This window comes from Aspergillus brunneoviolaceus (genome assembly GCF_003184695.1).
Source record: "Aspergillus brunneoviolaceus CBS 621.78 unplaced genomic scaffold BO95scaffold_23, whole genome shotgun sequence".
NCBI lineage: Eukaryota > Fungi > Ascomycota > Eurotiomycetes > Eurotiales > Aspergillaceae > Aspergillus > Aspergillus brunneoviolaceus.
The window spans coordinates 189,075-206,588 of NW_020290753.1; the positions used below are offsets into that span (position 1 = coordinate 189,075).

The 17,514-nt window shown below is 53.6% G+C and overlaps 6 protein-coding genes across 6 annotated transcripts; 3 read left to right on the forward strand and 3 right to left on the reverse strand.

Annotated features, from left to right (window-relative positions):
- Positions 1-520: 520 nt before the first annotated feature.
- Positions 521-2,426, forward strand: BO95DRAFT_462404 (uncharacterized protein; the record flags this gene model as incomplete). Its single annotated transcript, XM_025588909.1, has 2 exons — positions 521-615; positions 662-2,426. The coding sequence occupies 2 exons, from the start codon at positions 521-523 to the stop codon at positions 2,424-2,426; spliced, it is 1,860 nt and encodes a 619-aa protein (XP_025443591.1).
- A 749-nt stretch (positions 2,427-3,175) lies between these two features.
- On the reverse strand, positions 3,176-4,541 carry BO95DRAFT_441519 (kinase-like protein). Its single transcript, XM_025586193.1, has 2 exons — positions 3,845-4,541; positions 3,176-3,730 (listed from the first exon to the last, which is right to left on the reverse strand). The coding sequence occupies exons 1-2, from the start codon at positions 4,426-4,428 to the stop codon at positions 3,307-3,309; spliced, it is 1,008 nt and encodes a 335-aa protein (XP_025443592.1). The 5' UTR covers positions 4,429-4,541; the 3' UTR covers positions 3,176-3,306.
- Positions 4,542-4,708: 167 nt separating this feature from the next.
- BO95DRAFT_441520 (copper chaperone CCS1) lies at positions 4,709-5,789 on the forward strand. The gene is made up of 4 exons (XM_025586194.1): positions 4,709-4,824; positions 4,877-4,949; positions 5,010-5,144; positions 5,250-5,789. The coding sequence occupies exons 1-4, from the start codon at positions 4,804-4,806 to the stop codon at positions 5,768-5,770; spliced, it is 750 nt and encodes a 249-aa protein (XP_025443593.1). The 5' UTR covers positions 4,709-4,803; the 3' UTR covers positions 5,771-5,789.
- A 1,980-nt stretch (positions 5,790-7,769) lies between these two features.
- BO95DRAFT_493710 (putative PB1 domain protein) lies at positions 7,770-9,614 on the forward strand (the record flags this gene model as incomplete). The annotated part of the gene is made up of 5 exons (XM_025590767.1): positions 7,770-7,784; positions 7,844-7,993; positions 8,045-8,380; positions 8,431-9,492; positions 9,548-9,614. The coding sequence occupies 5 exons, from the start codon at positions 7,770-7,772 to the stop codon at positions 9,575-9,577; spliced, it is 1,593 nt and encodes a 530-aa protein (XP_025443594.1). The 3' UTR covers positions 9,578-9,614.
- Positions 9,615-9,817: 203 nt separating this feature from the next.
- Positions 9,818-11,008, reverse strand: BO95DRAFT_333470 (phytanoyl-CoA dioxygenase family protein; the record flags this gene model as incomplete). Its single annotated transcript, XM_025581919.1, has 1 exon — positions 9,818-11,008. A coding segment is annotated over one exon (1,191 nt), but the record flags the coding sequence as incomplete, so codon positions are not given.
- Positions 11,009-11,961: 953 nt separating this feature from the next.
- On the reverse strand, positions 11,962-14,247 carry BO95DRAFT_462408 (uncharacterized protein; the record flags this gene model as incomplete). Its single annotated transcript, XM_025588910.1, has 4 exons — positions 11,962-12,806; positions 12,873-13,494; positions 13,554-13,863; positions 14,168-14,247. 4 exons carry the CDS (start codon positions 14,245-14,247, stop codon positions 11,962-11,964), a joined length of 1,857 nt encoding a protein of 618 aa, XP_025443596.1.
- Between the last annotated feature and the right edge of the window lie 3,267 nt (positions 14,248-17,514).

Below are 17,514 nucleotides of genomic sequence, written 5' to 3' on the forward strand. Positions count from 1 at the left end.
ATTTCTATTTCTAGTTACATACACTTCGAGTACTTGACACTTTCCCCCTACCCCTGATGGACTCTTATGGGATTTTTGTCAAGAGCTTCGGGCTCAGGATGTCTTATCACAGTCTCATCCTTGCGACCGATTCGAGTCCAAGTAAGGAAACCAACTCTTCGAGATGATCGGGTAGCTGCAACACAGGCTGTTCTGTTCGGCTTTCGTCTGTGCAACATTCAATTCATTTGTCATGGCCAGGAAGGAAGGCACTTCCCACCCCAACACCTGCCTCTGTCCGACATTGCAAATGCGCCTGTGGGACAGCGTGGCGGGTTTGTTATGGCTTCCTTCGGCCTGTCTGGTCGTCGCCTCAATCTGCGTCGCCCTTTGAATGATCCCATCCAGGAAAACCCCGGACCTCGTCTTTGCAATCGACAACAAGCGTCGGACTTTCTGGCACTGTTTAGTAAGACACGGCTGGCTCTATTCCAACTTCTCTTGGAGGTTTCTTCTTGGAAGGACATCGATTGAGGGAACAATGGACGCACCAGACTCGGCATTTGGAAACAACAGACGTCGCCCGGCGTCATCGTACTCTTTTAGCCTCTGCTACCCCGTCAGCCGCAGGAACAGGTATGCCTCTGCGTCGTCAATATCAGGAGGCGTGCTAATTGCTTAGGGCTGCCATACGACGGCTTACCGCCCCCTCGCCAGCATGTGAGGAAAGTATTCACTACCCAGTCTTCAATCCGCGGGATCCGCGACACAACCCTGATGTTATCGCCTCGCCATGGCTGGAGGATGATTGCGATCTCTCCCAGCAGACAGCTTCGCCAAGAACAAGTCGTTGGATACAGAATCTGCCCAGAAGATCTCTTCGAAGAGCCCATCTAGGACTACTTGCGCTGAGGTCGGGGATACGTCGGCGATCCAGTGGACCTCCACCTGTTCGCACCGACAACCCCAGCGCCTGGTCCTCGGCGGAATCGGCAAAAGACTCGCTGGATCAGCAGGGAACGCTCTACTCCTCCACAGTGTCCGAGGCTAGCACTGCTGAAGATGTTGATTTCGGAGCCGACCTCCAACGCATCAGCTGCAAATATCCTTCGGAACCAAATGGCGACATCGGCAAATATTTGCAGAAACTACCAATTCATGTCGAATGTGAAGCAGATAGTACTTTTCTAAATGGTTCGACTGTGCGTCACTGTCGCTCCGAGGCAGTTCTCGCTGTCCCTAGATCCGAGGTCAATTCGACGGAATCACAACATGGACAGACCGCGAGGTTGCAAATCACAGCGTTCCAGGGTAACCATGAGGTACCAGAAGCTTTGAATGAGCCCGATGAGGCTGCGACGGGCCAAGAGCCTCGCACCACCACCACCACCACTACCGTGTCAGTCAGGCCCAACGATTCAGACGAACCCAGCCCGAGGGACAGCGAATTGGAACGCAGCAGTCACTATTTTACTACACCGGGACCTTCATCGAATGATCCCATTGATCTGGATACACAGTTGCAGTCTTTTACGCGCCCGAGTCCCAATGTTCACACTGCCTCAAGCTCAGCCCCCACCAACTCGCGCAAATCAAACGCACTGCGGATGTCGATCAATGCGATTAACAGTTACAAGCCAGCCATGACTCGCGTGTGCAAGACTAATCGTGTGTCTGAAACGCCCCAGATAATAGACGCCGACTTCGCCATGGAGTCCTTGAAATTGTGCGACCGATTGGGGATTAGAGACAGCCATGCTCCCGAGGTGGATCAGCAGAGCGAATCGCCGTTCCATGGATTCAACCAATCTGAGGAGACACCAACAAGGGCCACTGAGCCTTGCGAGCCTGAAGTCAACACACCAATTTCGGAGTTCCTTGAGGACACGATGAATGCGAAGCCGCAGATAGATGTGGCATGTAACCGCTCAGCGGATCCTGACAGGCCGGCACATGTAGGTCACGAGGCCGCTCCTGCTTCCATTACTGGTATGGATGAGCAAACGCAAACAGAAGTCGGTCCGCCGATGGAAGAGATCATGGGGGGGTTTACCCAGAATGAAGAGCAACGGTTCATGTCAGAAATGGAGCAGGTGTTAGAGGAGCCATGGTCCACCATTGATACCGACGATTTGGCGTCACTTCTCGCCCTCAGAGACGAGTACTTCCTTGTCGACAAGTCACCCGATATCCGCCCCGACCGTGATAATAATGCACTCAAGTCCGAGAGGAGCTTCACTGGCGATGGCTGCTTATATAGTGGGCCTGGGCTTGATCGCCATTCGTCGACCAGGGCTCAAGGGATCCCCGAGATCGTGGGCCCGAGATCAGCCAAACATTTACAGAGTCCGCGATCTGCCCGCGCCGAGCGCGAAGCCAGTGACTCCACTGACGATTATGTCTCCAGCTATCCTGCGAGGTACTATTTCTCATCCAGAAGATCTTAATTCTTAATTCGCATTGCCACTTCATTATTGGTGGACCAGGCGACTCTACCATATTTTTATATACACCGCTCAATTGACCCTCCAAAGGTTGAGGCTCATGAACCAGGGAGCGGGTTTCTCAAAACAGCCTTCCTCTTCGCTCCCTTAAACTTGTTCCACAGCTCTTATGCCTTAGAACCCACGTTTATGTCTCCAGGTCGCGACCTGGAAGCCTTCCAGATGATGGTGTTGAAAGTCGTAAACGGACTACCAAGTCTGTCACACCCACGATGCGTAGCTCTATATATAGTCCAATCGTAAAAGTACATGCTTCACAGCCAAGGGAGCACTACCCCAGGCGCAAGGTAAACCCAGCCCCGGCCTCCGGACCATCACCACCCGCCTGCGCACCCCCAAACACGCTCGCAAAATCCAACTTTGGGGCTTCTTGGCCGCGCTTCGGCGCCTCGGGGGTCTCCCGTCGTCTCCGTTTCTCCTGGCCCGCCTTGGACGGGAATGTAGGGAACATCTCTTTGGGTTTGGGCCGGGGGTCTTCCCGGAAGTACGGATGGGCCAGACACTGCTTGGCTGACGGGCGGGCATTGGGGTTCAGCGCCAGGAGTGACGACAGTAGCCGTAGGCCTTCGTTGGTCAGGTAGGGGAACTTGCCGCGCGGTAAGAGCGGCGGATTAGCGACACCACTACCGCCCGGGGCTGCTGAGGATGAGGACGACGACGGGAGTCGAAGGGATTTGGCATTAGGGAGGGATCGGAATTCAGGCCACATTTGGGTGGTTGGGGGCCCGGTTAAGGCGAAGATCTATTTGGACCGTCGTCAACTTCTTGCTTTTTCTTTTCATTTTTTTTTTGGTAGAATGAATGAAGGTGGGCAAGCAATGATTCATACCTTGGACACCTGATCGACCTCATTCTTGCCCTGCAGCAGGGGCTCCTTGCCCAGCAGCTCCCCGAAGATACACCCGATGCTCCACAGGTCGATCTCCGGGCCGTACCGGTCGGCGCCCAGCAGCAGCTCCGGGGCGCGGTACCAGAGGGTGACGACCAGCTGGGTCAGCTTGGGCGGCGGGGGGTCGCCGTAGGAGCGCGCCATGCCGAAGTCGGCGATCTTGATCTCGCCGCGGTTGTTCATCAGCAGGTTCGAGGTCTTGAGGTCGCGGTGCATGATCCACTGCGCGTGGAGGAATTCGAGCCCCGAGATGATCTGGAGGAGCAGGGTTTTGGTCTCGGACGGGAGGAAGGGCTCGCGCATGTCGTCGAGGAGGGTCTTGAGGTCGTGTTCGACGAAGGGCATGACTAGGTAGACTCTGGTTTGGGGGGAATCGTGTTAGTATATGGAGTGGTTTGGGGAATGATTTTGAGGGGTGTCTTCATGGCGTGCGGCGTAGTGTGCGTTTTTGACACAAAAAGTGAAAACGTACTCATCCATCTTGGTCCCCATCACTACTTCCCGTAGTTCGATGATGTTCTGATGTCGGGCTTCGAATAAGGTCTGGATCTCTCGGAGCCCCGTCACCGGGAATCCCTCCGGGGAGGTGGGCTCCAGCTTGAGTTTCTTGAGCGCCACGATCTCGCCGGTCGTGATGTCCTTGGCGCGGCTGACGAAGCCGTAACTGCCTTCTTCGATGTGGTTGAGGCGCTCGAAGTTGTCGACATGGCGACAGGGGCCCCATTCGGAGGTTGGGAGTGTGAGGAGGTTGTTCCCTTCGGCGGTGGTCTGAGGGTCGGAGGTGTTGGGTTTGGATGGTTGCGGGGATTGTCGGGCTGGGTCGTGGTCGTTGGAGAGGCGGCGACGCTTGGAGGGTGGAGGCGCGTCGGTCTGCGTGAAATTGGGATCTTGCGATTGAGCCTGAAGTTTGGCCTGTTGTTGTTGCTGCTGTTCTTCTAGCTGACGTTGTTTCTCGGCTTTGGCGCGTCGTTTCTCTTCCTTTTCGCGTTTGCGTTGGGCGAGGATGGCCTCCGTCTCTGGGTCATCGTCGTTGGCCCAGCGCGATTTCGAGGACATGGTCTAGATGTGCAGGCTATTGGTTGAACGACATGGGCAATTGTGACGTTGTCGTTGTCGTTGTTGTTGTTCTTGTTGTTGTTGTCTGGTGGTTTGAAGGACAGAGGTGAAGCTGTCGGAGCTACTATCGCAAGAAGATGAACGACAGGGCACCCGGATGATTGGCCGGATGACGCTATGGGTTGACGGAGCGGGTCTGGAAACGAGCTAAACCTGATCGGTAGGTTGATTTCAAAGCCGCTCCCCGCCTCGGCCCGCATTCAAGAAGAGGACGGAGGGAGGGGGTTCCTACGCCGTACAGTACCTGATGATTTTGTGATTTTGTTTGCTGCTGCATTACTACTGACTGGAGATCTAAGGGCGCTACTAGACGAGATGACTATTGAACCTTTCCAGGTGGGTGCTGCTGCTTTCTACGCCATGCGTCACGCGGTTCTAATCAATCCAGACCACCTTCGCGGTCCCGATGACCTGCGAGGGTTGCGTCAAAGATGTCTCCGCGTCGCTCAAGAAGTTGGACGGTATGACAGCCAGTTCCCCCTCCCCGTTACCCACGCAGCTCTAACCAGAACCTGTGTTAGGGATCAGCAAGGTTGAGGCCAGCCTGAAGGATCAACTGGTCTTCATTGAGGGCACCGCGCCGCCCAGCTCCATTGTCACTGCCATCCAAGCTACGGGTCGTGATGCGATCTTGCGAGGGAGTGGCACCTCCAACAGTACGTGCTCTGTCCCCTCCCCCCTTTTTTATGTGATGTGCCCAGTCGGGTTGGATGGGATTATGCTAACTTCGGTGGTGTGATCTTCTTTGTTTTTGCCTGCAGGTTCCGCGGTGTGCATCCTCGAAACACATTCCACTGCCGTCTCGAACAAGATCCGCGGTCTGGCACGCATGGTTCAGGTGTCGTCCAATATGACCCTGGTGGATCTGACGATCAATGGCCTCGCCCCGGGCAAGTACGTGGCGACCGTGCGCGAGGCGGGCGATATCTCGCAAGGTGCGGCGTCGACGGGAGGCATCTGGGAGGCCGTCAAGGCCAAGGTATTGGGCTCGACGGAGCCCACCAAGGAACCACGTGGGGTCTTTGGGTCAGTGGAGGTTGACGAAAAGGGACGAGGCAATGTCTTTTTGGATCGACCGGTCGCGATCTGGGAGATGATTGGCCGCAGTATGGTGGTGTCAAAGAATGCTGAGGGCCCCTTTAATCGGGAAGACTCGAACACATTGGTTGGGGTCATCGCTCGTAGCGCGGGGGTGTGGGATAACGACAAGATGGTCTGTTCCTGCTCCGGTAAGAACGTTTGGCAGGAGCGGCAGGAGCAGGTCTCCCAGGGAATGGTATAGAGGGATCTGATAATGGCGGGTTTGGCAGGAAATCTGGTGTGATTTGACTACATCAGAGGGCATAAGCCGTTCTATGTATAGCACAGAGAAGGAGGGGGGTGGGGTCACCGTGGAATTGCTTGTGCATGGGCAATTCGATCGACAAGTGTTACTACTACTCCTATCAGAGATAGCTAGATAATTTACGAGCCACATGAATGAATAATGATGACTCGAGTACTCCGTACTGCTGGGAGGCAGGAAGCAGAAGCAGCAGCAAAAGAAGAAGACACCGACAACCCCAGACTCAGGTGACTGGCAGCCATGCAGGAGCAACTGCACGACACACCGACTAGTCGTGGGCAGGGCATGGCAAGGACACTAAGAACACTAAAGATAGATCGAGAGCTACTCCTAGTGTTCATAGTACAACGGTCCGACAGGGAGTGAGAGAGCCAGAGAGGGCGATAGGGCGTTAGGGTGCGCAAAGAGGCCCGTATTCCACAGAGTGGGTCGATCTAACAAGTTGGAGGCAGGAATGGAATGGTCAATTCGCTCAGGCGCAAGCGCCGTGGCGGGGAAATTTCCCAATGCACTGAAAGTATAATCCTCCATCATCTCCAGGTTGGGTTCTGTTGTGAGAGTCAAGGTCAAGAGCTTCACAGGAAGAAGAAGAAGAAGAAGAAGAAGAATCCAATGTTTGTCTGTCTCTCTGTCTGTCTGAACTGAATGTTTGAGTGTCTGTGTGATGGTGTGGTGGTGTGGTGGTAATAATAATGGTATGGGGTAAACCCATTCATTGTATTTGTGACAATTCTGCAGCCCCGCATGGCTTTTCCCACCGGGAACGGGGCAGTTAACTGGAAGTAAGTAACTAAGTAGTAAGTACTCCGTAATCTCCTTGGAAATCTCCTGATATGAAGGCACGAATCCAATCAACCGGGCTCGGATGGATCGACTCTTCTGCGATGTGATGAAAAGCGTCACCCCCTGCAGCATCCAATCCCTGGCTCTGCTGGCTCTGCTGGCTCGCTGGCTGGAAGAAAAAGATGCTGCTGGGATGTGACTAGGATCAGACCTTTTTTTAATTCTTTACCCAACTATTTTTATTCTTTTTCCCCTCTTTCTTTCTTCCCTGTCCATCTTTTCCTTCTCCCCTTCCATCCCAGAACTGCATTGCACTGCACCCACCATCCTGAGTAGTTCCTGGCTGACAGGCTGCTTGCTTGCTGCATTTGCTGCATTGCATCGTTTCCCCTTCCTCTCCTTCATTAACTATTCTCTCTGCGCGCTAATCCCAGTCTTGCCTTGATCTTCTTTCCTTCGGTCTATTTTCTCCTTTCTGCATCGGTACTCCGTACCTGCTAACCACTTCCATTTCTGTTTTTGTCCGTTCTTCGTCAGCCATCATTATCACCATTATCACCATTATCACCATCATCATCAACATCATCATCTCCCAACCCAAAGTGGTGTACTCACCACCCAGTACTCAACGTGTTTGTCGGCCTGTCCAAGCTCTAACCACGCGGGAATCCAAAGCAAATCAAATTAAATCACCTTCGAAACAAACTTTACTCTCCCAACCTTCTCATCCCCTACGTATCCCGTCCCAGCCAGTCTGGTCTTCCTTGCCTTCGTCTTGGCTGGTCTCTAGACGGTCGTCGCTAGCGGCTGGGTCGCGGCATCCGTGATCTAATTATATATCCGATCTATCTATCTCTTGAGTTATCTATCTCTCCCGCTAAGAGGCCCATTGCGCATGGTCTATTACTCGCTCGCCGTCTGCGCTCAGTCTCCTCCATCCCGGGTCCACCGTGCGATTCCATCCCTGTTCTCGGCGTGGTCGAGGACTCTGTCGTCAGCGTGCTGGTCCGATCAATCACAAGTCGGGGACATATATACTACGACGTGGGGTTCTCGACCGGTCAGCCCCGTCTGCGTCGTGTTTTAGGTCAGTACCAGGGCGACTGCGGCACCTGATATCGCCTATCGTTGGTGCTACGGGCTCAAGTCAGACATGTCCATCAAGCAGGTAGGGTTGCTTCCTTCCCCCACCGTAAGGGCAGGCTGAGCAGGGCTCACATTACTCAGGAGATTGAGACCTGGGTGCAAGCCCTGGACCACTACGACAACCAAGAATACGATGAAGCCCTTCAGGTCTTCAGCGCCATCGCCGAAACATCCAAGATCCTTTTCAACTGTGGAGTCATATATGCCACCTTGGGAGAGCACGACAGAGCAGTAAGACCTACTCTTCGTTCACGGCATTCCCTCATACTGACGGCGATCTAGGTCGAGTGCTACCAACGAGCAATTGGGCTAGATCAATACCTGGCCATCGCATACTTCCAAGAAGGAGTGTCCAACTTCCTGCTGGGTGACTTTGAGGAGGCATTGGCCAATTTTAATGACACCCTGTTGTACCTTCGAGGTAACACCTCCATTGACTACGAGCAGCTGGGTCTTAAGTTCCGCTTGTACTCGTGCGAAGTGCTGTTCAACCGCGGTCTGTGCTATATCTACCTGCAGCAGATGGGCCCCGGCCTCCAGGATCTCGACTATGCGTCCAAAGAGAAGGTGACGCCGGACCACGATGTCATCAATGATGCAATCAAGGAACGAGCACAGGTACGTTTCATATAGGAGCGGCAGGAGATTTCAATCCTAATGGCAAACAGGGCTATACAGTCTTCTCCATTCCGGTAGGGGTGGTCTACCGGCCCAACGAGGCTAAGGTCAAGAATCTGAAGTCGAAAGACTACCTGGGTAAGGCCCGGCTGATTGCCGCGACAGGGGAGCGTAACGGCGTTCCGTCCGGCCCGCTGAATCTGGAAATCCCCCGCGCTCAGTCGGTGCTCGACCACCGGCATACCGAGCACCTTCCGTTCGCCACCTCGCACTTGGTGCACAAGAACCTGCCCAGCCGGAGCCGTCAGCACTCTGAACCGCCCCTGAACCGTAATCTCTTCCCTCCTACTCCCCCGCCGGACGCAGACAAGGCGAGTACCAACAGCTCCACAGGAAGTCTCGGGACCACCGGTCGACCGGGGTCCATTCGCGCTGCGCCGCCCCCGCGACTCGACCTGAACCAGAGCATCGGACACGAGACCGTCCTAGGCGAGAAGCCGCGCATCGGAACGACTCGCACGGCCTCCGAGCCCCGGAGAGCGGCGGCAGCTGCTTCGGCTCGCGCCGGCCCTCGGGAGGAACAGTCGTCCCGCGGTCGGGAGATGCGTGGCCATCGACGAGGGGTCAGTGACACGGGGTCTGCATCGACAGCAGGTGGGTATCCGGAGGGCGGGTATTCGGGCACGCGGTCCATGCCCGTGGGGACCGGCTGGCGTCGGCAACGGGAACGATACATCGACGAGGAAGAAGAGTATGTCAGTGGGTCGGGCTCGGCGGAGGGCGACTTCGACCTGGTCGACGGACACGGACGATCGCCGCAGCGACAATCCCAGCGCGGGACCTCGCGAGCCCGACGGCCCGAGGTGCGCAAGTACCGGGTCAAGACGCATGCCCACGAGGATACGCGGTATATCATGATTGAGCCTGTGATCGACTTCGCCGAGTTTGAACAGCGGATCCGGGACAAGTTCGGGTTCCGAACGTTGCTCAAGATCCGCATGCAAGACGATGGTGATATGATTACGATGGTGGACCAGGAGGATTTGGATCTGCTGATGAGCTCGGCCCGTGAGATGGCACGACGGGAGGGGAGTGAGCTCGGGAAGATGGAGGTAAGTCGTTTTCTTTCTGTGGGGTCGTGCAGCACTGGGACTAACGCGAGGATAGATCTGGGTCGAGGAACGAGGGGTGATATGACTTTAACGACTGACTGCATTGGTTGGCATTGGCGTAGCGTTCTGGTATACCCTTGTGGGCGGAGTAACATGGTGGGAATATTCACGAAGTGATGATTGTCTCTAATGAGCTAGACCAACAAGAGTAATATTTACTTATGGACCTGTCCCTGTGTTGGATAATTCGCTACTTGATCATGGTCACTTTCCCTACGACAGAGCTTGTACGGTAGTACAGTCAGAGAGACTGATGGCCCCTCTCGTCCTCATGCAACTGGCGCAACCGAGCGACCATCTCCTCCGTCCCCCAGCCCTCCAACAAACCCCTCCGAATCAAGTCCTGCTCACTCTCCGGCGCCATGCCATTCGGCGCCGGCGGCCTACGATCCAGGTTCGTGGGGAACGGATACCCCTCGCCGAGCGCCCGGACAAACGCCTCCCAATTCGCATCCAGCTCCTCCTCCTCGTTCCCGGCGTCAGCCTCACCATGACCATGACCATCAAACCGCCTCCGAACCTCCCCCCACACCGCCTCCACCACCGGCACAACATCCACGCGCTCCATCGTCTTCCCCAACGCCGAGCCAATCTGCAAAAGATTCGCCCTCCTCTCAAACCCACTCTCCGGTCCCAAACGATTCTCGCCGGCCGCATGCATCACCGCCGGATTGAAGAACACGGCATCCCCCTCCATCAGCGGGAGCGCCACATACTCGCGCTCAAAAAACTCGCGGAAGTCGGGGCGCCTCCAGGCCAGAAACCCGGCCTCGAAGCGCTGGCTGAACGGCAGGAACCGCGTCGGCCCGCTGCGCTCTGGCATATCGGAGTGGGCGACGGCGCCCTGCAGCGTCAGGAACGCGCTGGCGGCGTGCATGCCCCGCGGAAACCGGGCGCAGTTGCCGTCGTCCTGGAAGCCGAGGTGGTAGTCACGGTGCGGGGACTGGGCCTGGCCGCCGGGCCGGACGATGTTGACCTGTGCGGTGAGGCGGTAGCCCGGGCCGAGCCAGGTCTCGCTGACGGCGCGGAGCCACGGGTTGGAATAGTAGGCGACGAAGGAGGAGGGGTCGGCGAAGGCGTGCTTGCTGAAGCTGTTCCAGATGCGGGCGTTGTGGCCGGAGGAGAAGTGGTCGCCTTTTTTGGCCGAGGTGGTGGTGGCGGCGGCGGCGGCTTCGTGGGCGATGATGCGGTTGAAGGCGGCGGTGGTGGCGGTTAGGGTCGGGTGGTGGTGGTCGTCGTCTTCCACGTCGTAGAAGTGTTGGAGGACGAAAATCCCGGGGCCTTCGGAGAGGATGTGGTACCATTCGTTCTGGACGGTGGTGAGGTCGTCGGGATCAGTCAGGCTGATGGTGCGCGTGCTGTAGATGGGGATGTTTTTGGTGATGGTCGTCGCGTGCGGGTAGAGGGCGCCGTCGGTGGTTTGGGCGCAGAGGCGCTGGAAGTCCGGCAGGGATGGGGGTGGGGAGTCGAGCGAGAGGAGCCGGTTGAAGGAGGGCCGCTGCGGCTGGGTCTGGGTCTCGGGGTTGGGCTTGGGGTTGGGCTTGGTCACGCCCATGGTGGTGGCTTGTTTCTGTGGTTCTCTAGCGAGAGAGTTCTGTTGAGAGTGTGTGGTAGTAAATCGTGATAGAGGGGAAGTGATGCAGAGGAACAATCGATGGGCAGCAATGGACAAGCCGTATTTGTATCTTGAAGCGGAGCTGAAATCCCGAAAGTCACACAGAACATCAGGACCATCCAGGGTTCACTTCGATGCCTCCGGAAATCAGGCAGAATGCACAGACTGTGAGGATAAGATTCCCCGGGATTGCACTGAGGGTCGTTATGTATGCTCGTAGCTCGTCGTAGTTGGCTCGGAGTTCCCCACGTGGACGGCGGAAACCTAATCCCGAGGCAGATTTCAACAACTTGGAAAGTTACCACCTAGGTAGTTATGCATTCTCCCGGGGGGCGATGGGGGGTTGCCCTTCCCCAAATCACAATCGTGTATTACAACTATACAAAGCAATCAGGCTCCGAACACCTTCAAATTCCGGGAAGACTTCTGCCCACATCCACCAGCAAAAAGCCAGCTGCGCCTCAACCCTGACATAGACCAATCAATGGGTGAACATCTGCGTAGAGAGTACAACACGACAATGACCAGAATCAGTGATACCTCCTTCGCCATAAGGCTAACATGGTTCAACGACAAAGGTAGAAAGGTAATCGCGTAGAAAGGTTGGGGAAAAGTGGAAAAGAGTAAAATCGAAAGGTTGAGATCCCGCAATGATCTCTCGCTAGTAAGGTTATATTCAAAAAATGCCAGCCTGCGCACAATTCTATATGTCCCGGATTTTCGCCACAAGAGAACAGCCTGACAGATGAGATATAAGAGAAGTATCGCTTCGTGGTGGTCATGTGCTTTTGGTATTATGCATTCATCATGACGACCCCAACATCGGGGCTTAGTGCAGAGTCGGTCATCGTCAGCTCCTCCGTCTGGTTCGACTCGCGCAGTATCAGCTGGCTCTCCGACAGCGTCTCCACCAGCGAGCTCGGTCGTCCAGCGACAGTGAATAGTATCTTGAGCAGAACGCTCTGCGTCTCAAGGCCCCCTTCCATGGTGGCGGTCTGGTGTCTCGTGTGTGTCAGAAGGATGCGGACCAGAGAGCGGATGTACTGGTCAGTGGACGCATCTTGAATAGCATCCAGACCATGGATCACACACACCATCAGGGGTGGGGCATAATAGAGGAGTATATCGATCAAGGAGAGCACTTCTTTCCACGAAGTCAACGTGCCATTCAACGGCTTGAACCGTTCTGCACTCAGGTTACACCCCGAGTGACTGATGATCACCGGAGGCAAGTACTCTATCAACTGCCGGATCAAGCTGTAGGCCAGGGCAATCAACTGTTGTTCGTACGTCAATTCGTCGTTTCCGTTGGTGGGCCGGGTACAGAAGTGGGAGATGACCGGTAAGCGGGCCTTTCGTGCCAGACTGGCGTAGCACGTCGAGATGAGAAGGACGGGGCTAGGAAAAGCCGTGGTTGGCGATCCGCCCACGGCAAGCACCTGGGAATATGTGTCGGTCGCCCACTGTTGCAAAGATGTCATGACATTCTCTTCTGCGATCACCTCCACATCAGGGTCCAGCTCGGGTGTCTGATCGTCTGCGTCGAAGAAGTTTTCTAGGTGGCTGGAAGCCAGCTGTAATTCCGCACGCGTATACTTGTGCTTCTGACCCCCTTCGCTCGATGTAAATCTATCCATGTCTTGCAAGGTGATATGGTCAGCATACCAAGCTGTTTGATTCTTCATGTACACCTTCGTAACCCTACCTATGTCCCTAGAAGCTGTTGTCGTTAAGCAAGCAATGCCAGTATTTTGCTGGCTCACCGGACGGATCTGGTGGCCCACGGTATCGAGCAGATGCGCAAGCAAGGCATCTCTCTCCCTCAAAAGCCTTGCGCGCTTTACCGCATCCTGCGCAATTTCCCAGACCAGATGACGAATGAAAGCGTTCTCCGCTTTGTGGCGGCGATCCCTCCGCTGTAAACCAATCTGGTCCAACCGGGCTTGTTCGAACAGACATAACTCCCTGTTGCAGGTCGTGTCGGTAATATCCTCAACATCATTGTCGTACTCATCGACGTCCATTATATCAGCGATTCCCCCCATTATTATTTTGGCGCTGTGCCGCAGGTGGCCGACAAGATCTCGGAATGTGTGATACACGTTGTGGTTGGGACTCTTAAGCAGTCGACATTTGGATTGGCGCACAAACCAGTCCATGAATTCGCCTAGGAAGAAGAAGAATAGAGTGTAAAAATGCGCGATCGAGTGAATTGTGTCTTTTGAGCAGGATGATAGATCTGTTGTGATGGCCAGGCAAGAGGACCGATTGATCATGACGAGTGATTTGATATATCCTTCCATGATCCTTGGATAGTTCGCAGATGCCTGGGAAAAAGTCAGCCACCCCAAGAAATGCGAGGAGTTTCACTGTAGAGATGGGTTACCTTGAGCGTTGACTGAAGGACACTGTAGAAGAGAGACAAGTATGCTTCATTTTTTGGCAGGGTACTCAAAAGGATGCTGTGGGCGTGAAGAGTGGATCTCAGCTCGGTGCACTGGTCACGGACCACTCGCTGCCTCGAGCTAGACGTCCAGACCGGCTCGATGCTGCTCACCAGACTCAAGACATCCTCAGGTCCCTGGGCGCGTTCCTGGAATTGGACAAGATCCGATGGGATGAGAGTCTCCTGGAGCTTCTTCCAAGACAAGGCGAGCTCGTTGTACTCGATATCGAGGATGGCAATCACGGGGTTTCTAATTTGGAATGAGATCAATCTGGGGATTGGACTTTGGGGTTGGTTGTGATCGCTGTGCTCCGCAATGGAGAGAAAGCACGGGCAATCTCATTGATAGGGGGGGGTATGTATGGAGACGGTTGTAGATCACCCGAAACAAAAAAAGAAAAAAGTTGGGGAGAGGGGGTCCACGAGCGGTCTAGACAACTAGGGAGAAAATGAGGAAGGGAAACAAATGCAGATGGAGGTTGGGCAACAGCGAACGGTAATTGTAAGACCCAAGGAATAAGAAAATTGAGTAAGAGGCCTCAGAAAAGACTCACGTTGATGGATGTCGCTTGTCGAAGCGCTTCCTCCAAAGGGAGATCGCCTCAGCATTAGTGTCGATGGATTGAGGGGCCATGATGGGGTCCAGGCGGAGATTTGGTGTGGTAGGCGGTCGGACGAGCTCTCTCTCGTCGACTGGATCAATGGGTTCATGTCAAGGGGGGAGGAGAGTCGGGGAGTGGAACGGCGAAGGAAACGAAGGGGGAAAGGCAAAAAAAAAAGGTTAAACGTGATGCAAAAGGTGGTCGACCATGCATTCAAGCGCGAAGATGAGGTGTAAAAAAGGAGGTGTGATGAAGACGGTGGAGGAATTCTAACTATCGTTTCCAGTTGTGTCCCTTGAGGAAGAGGTAGAACAAGGACGGTTGTCGACTAATGGTTGATGGTCGTCGTGATTATACCTTCATCTTGAATGAGTTGAGGTTGGCGGGTTATCCCGCTCGGGGAGAACGTGAGGCAAACAGAGAAGATGAAGAAAGCGACTCGGTTGGGAAGTTTTGAGGAGAAAGAAAGGAATGAAATGAGGAGAAGTAGGGAAAGAAGGAGAGAGAGAGAGAAAGAGGAGAGAGATAGTGAGGGTGTGAGTTGAGGGGACGAGCAGAGAAAAAACCATCCCCAAAGGGAGCAGGAGAAGGGTAAGAAAGGAACAAGAGGGAAATCTATTGAGGGAACTAAAAAAGTACCTCTGCAGAAGGAGGACTTTTTTGGGAGACTACGATTGCCTGGTCTGATCAAATGAATCTGGTCTGACTATATTATTTTTAAGTGTCTTTGAAGTATTCCAGTATTAATCATTATTATGATTATTATCAGATTTAATTCATCCTCTCTAGTTATAGTACCAAATTAATATTGATAGGCAATGGAGTTATCAATCATTTTCAAGCCTTGTTTTGATCAGTGGGATCTGGTAAGTTTGGGGGATATTTATTATTATCACTGAGAGGGAGAATGACCAGAAATTTAAATTGTTCTTAAACCATCACGGGACAGACAAAGAAACTAAGTTTACGTTAGTTGTCTTCTTGTCTGCTTGACTTCTTGCCTTCTTCTACCTTGAATGATACCGCGGCGGGTACATAAATACTAGGGGAAGTTCTTGAGAATCGCGCCTCTTTCCTCCGCCATTACTTCCTGGGACCCCTTTTCAACCCCGCAAGATGAGACACACCCACAACTTTATACATTTATATACACCCACAGAGAGATAAATAGAGAGAGACAGAGAAAGAAAGAGAAAGAGAAACCATGTCGAGGCTGTACTTCCGACCGTGTGAGAACATCTGACCGGGGTCCCGAGCTATCATTGCTGGATTGGGCAATAGGCGCTTTGGAGTCGATGGGAGCCTCGGCCTCGTCGGCAGCGCAAAACTGACCCTCCCCCCTTCCAGCAGGGGAAAACGGAAAAAAAAAAAAAAAAAAAAAAAAAAAAAGCTGGCACGCCTCCCTGGCTCCTTTGAACCAATAACGCGCCACCCGCGTGTTCGAGGCCTCCAGCAGGGGTAACAGAAGCGGAAATGCGCTGGAGGATGGATGAATTACTATTCCAGGCCCTGGCTGTAGGCCTACCCTCCTCTGAGCGTCGTCGTTGGCTCCTAATTTGGGTCCCACCTAGGATGGCGCGCGCCCTGGCCCTTTCCTCTTTGCCATTTGTGTCTTAGGGGGGAAAGATCGAGTGGTGATCTTACTGTAGTCCGATCATGAGGATGAAAGGCAATGTACGGAGTACCAGTAAAAAATCAAGAGAGTTTAGAAAGGTAACTTCATCCAAGCACTGCTACTGCTACCGAGTCATTCAGGGAGGCCAACTTCCTAGATGAGTGAGCTGTATATTGACCGACGCCAGTCGTATGCATGCATGGATCAAACATTTTCGGATTGACTCCCCCCTATGGGTAGGAAGGAGCAGAGCACCTGGTAAGTTGCTCGCAACACACAGGGAGCGAGAAATAATCGATTCGAAATGAGCTTAATTTATTTTGATTGACCTGGGTTAATTCTGCCTAAATCTGCCCTCCTATCCACTATCGCCATTCATTCATCGTCTAGACCTTCAGAAGCAACAGTCATCTGTGTTTAGTCGCCCGTCTGACACTGTCACCAGAGTGAATATTCAGGTCACCCTTCATTCAGAGAATCGAAGACAATTCTGGTCCTTCTCTTGCGCGAGCATGCTGACTATCAACTACCGCGTGGGGTATTGGCAGGATAGAACCGGAAGGATTTCTACCATTCCCTGAACCATTTTTGAGTTACGAACTGATACGAGCATGGAGTACTTGTGCTGGACAGTCATCCATAGTGTCTAGCATTGGAGGAAAAGCCAGAATATCGTAGTCACCGCCGCCCATCAGCCAGCCTACCGGTACCTATTGGTACCCATGTAGGGACGGTCCATCTTTGTGGGATACTCCATTTAAGCAAGGAAAAAAAAAACAAATTCATGAGACGAAAACAAATAAACAAGAGGTAATTGGTGGTGTTGCATCCTGGCGACCCGACCGTCCGAAAAAAAAAAAAAGGAAAGAAAGAAATATCGAGTTCCCAGCGACTCTGGTCATTCATGACATGGGAACTAATTGTATGTTCGAAGAACAATATTATAAAAGTTGTTATCGTTAGCTCCGCCCGGCAATCAATCAAATTCAATTCACTTAGATCGATGATTGGAACGAGGAGGGGGGGGGAACCGACGGCAAGGGGAGGGAGTCAGTCAGCAAGAGGAAGAGAGAGATCGTGAGAAGGAGAGAGAGAGAGAGACAGACAGACAGACAGACACAGAGGCCGGGACGGAACACACGGACCAAGTGTTGCTGTCACGGGCCCACGCCGCGATGAAGGTCGAGACCCGGCTCCATCAACCAATCCAAATTTCTCTTCTCCCCTCCTCTTCCTCCACTCCTCCTCCTCCTCCTCCCTCCACCACCACCATCACCCCATCTTACCTAGACCAGGATAGATGGCATACCACTAGTTGATCACGGCTTTGGTCGGCAATACGGCAGTACGGCATCATCCTCTTTGACTGTCGTTCCCGATAATAACTACTCCATGAACAAGCGCGGCCGAAAGTAGGGATTTGGTGATCTCATCCCTATATTGCGGTCCTTAAGTTGCGACCGGGCTCAATCGCCTTGTCGCCGCACGTCGTTCTCTCTTCCTTTTCTCGCTCCCTCCTTATATGTGCAGCCGAATATAGTATACCTGTCGGTGCGCATAGTTGCCTTTTGGGGCTGGTGTATGTGCTTACTTGGGTAGTCCAGCCCACCGAGCAGACAATTTGCTGGGATACACAAAGTACGGAGTACTGTGCCATCGATGCCGGCAGGTACTAGCCATCACT

Bases quoted from the DNA above. Each gene is read 5' to 3' on its own strand.
- BO95DRAFT_441519 (XM_025586193.1), bottom strand. From the start codon at position 4,428: ATGTCCTCGAAATCGCGCTGGGCCAACGACGATGACCCAGAGACGGAG. The intron at 3,731-3,844 runs GTACGTTTTCAC...CCCCCAAACCAG, and splicing joins ATGGGGACCAAGATGGATGA to AGTCTACCTAGTCATGCCCT.
- BO95DRAFT_441520 (XM_025586194.1), top strand. From the start codon at position 4,804: ATGACTATTGAACCTTTCCAG. The intron at 4,825-4,876 runs GTGGGTGCTGCT...TAATCAATCCAG, and splicing joins TGACTATTGAACCTTTCCAG to ACCACCTTCGCGGTCCCGAT. The intron at 5,145-5,249 runs GTACGTGCTCTG...TTTTGCCTGCAG, and splicing joins AGGGAGTGGCACCTCCAACA to GTTCCGCGGTGTGCATCCTC.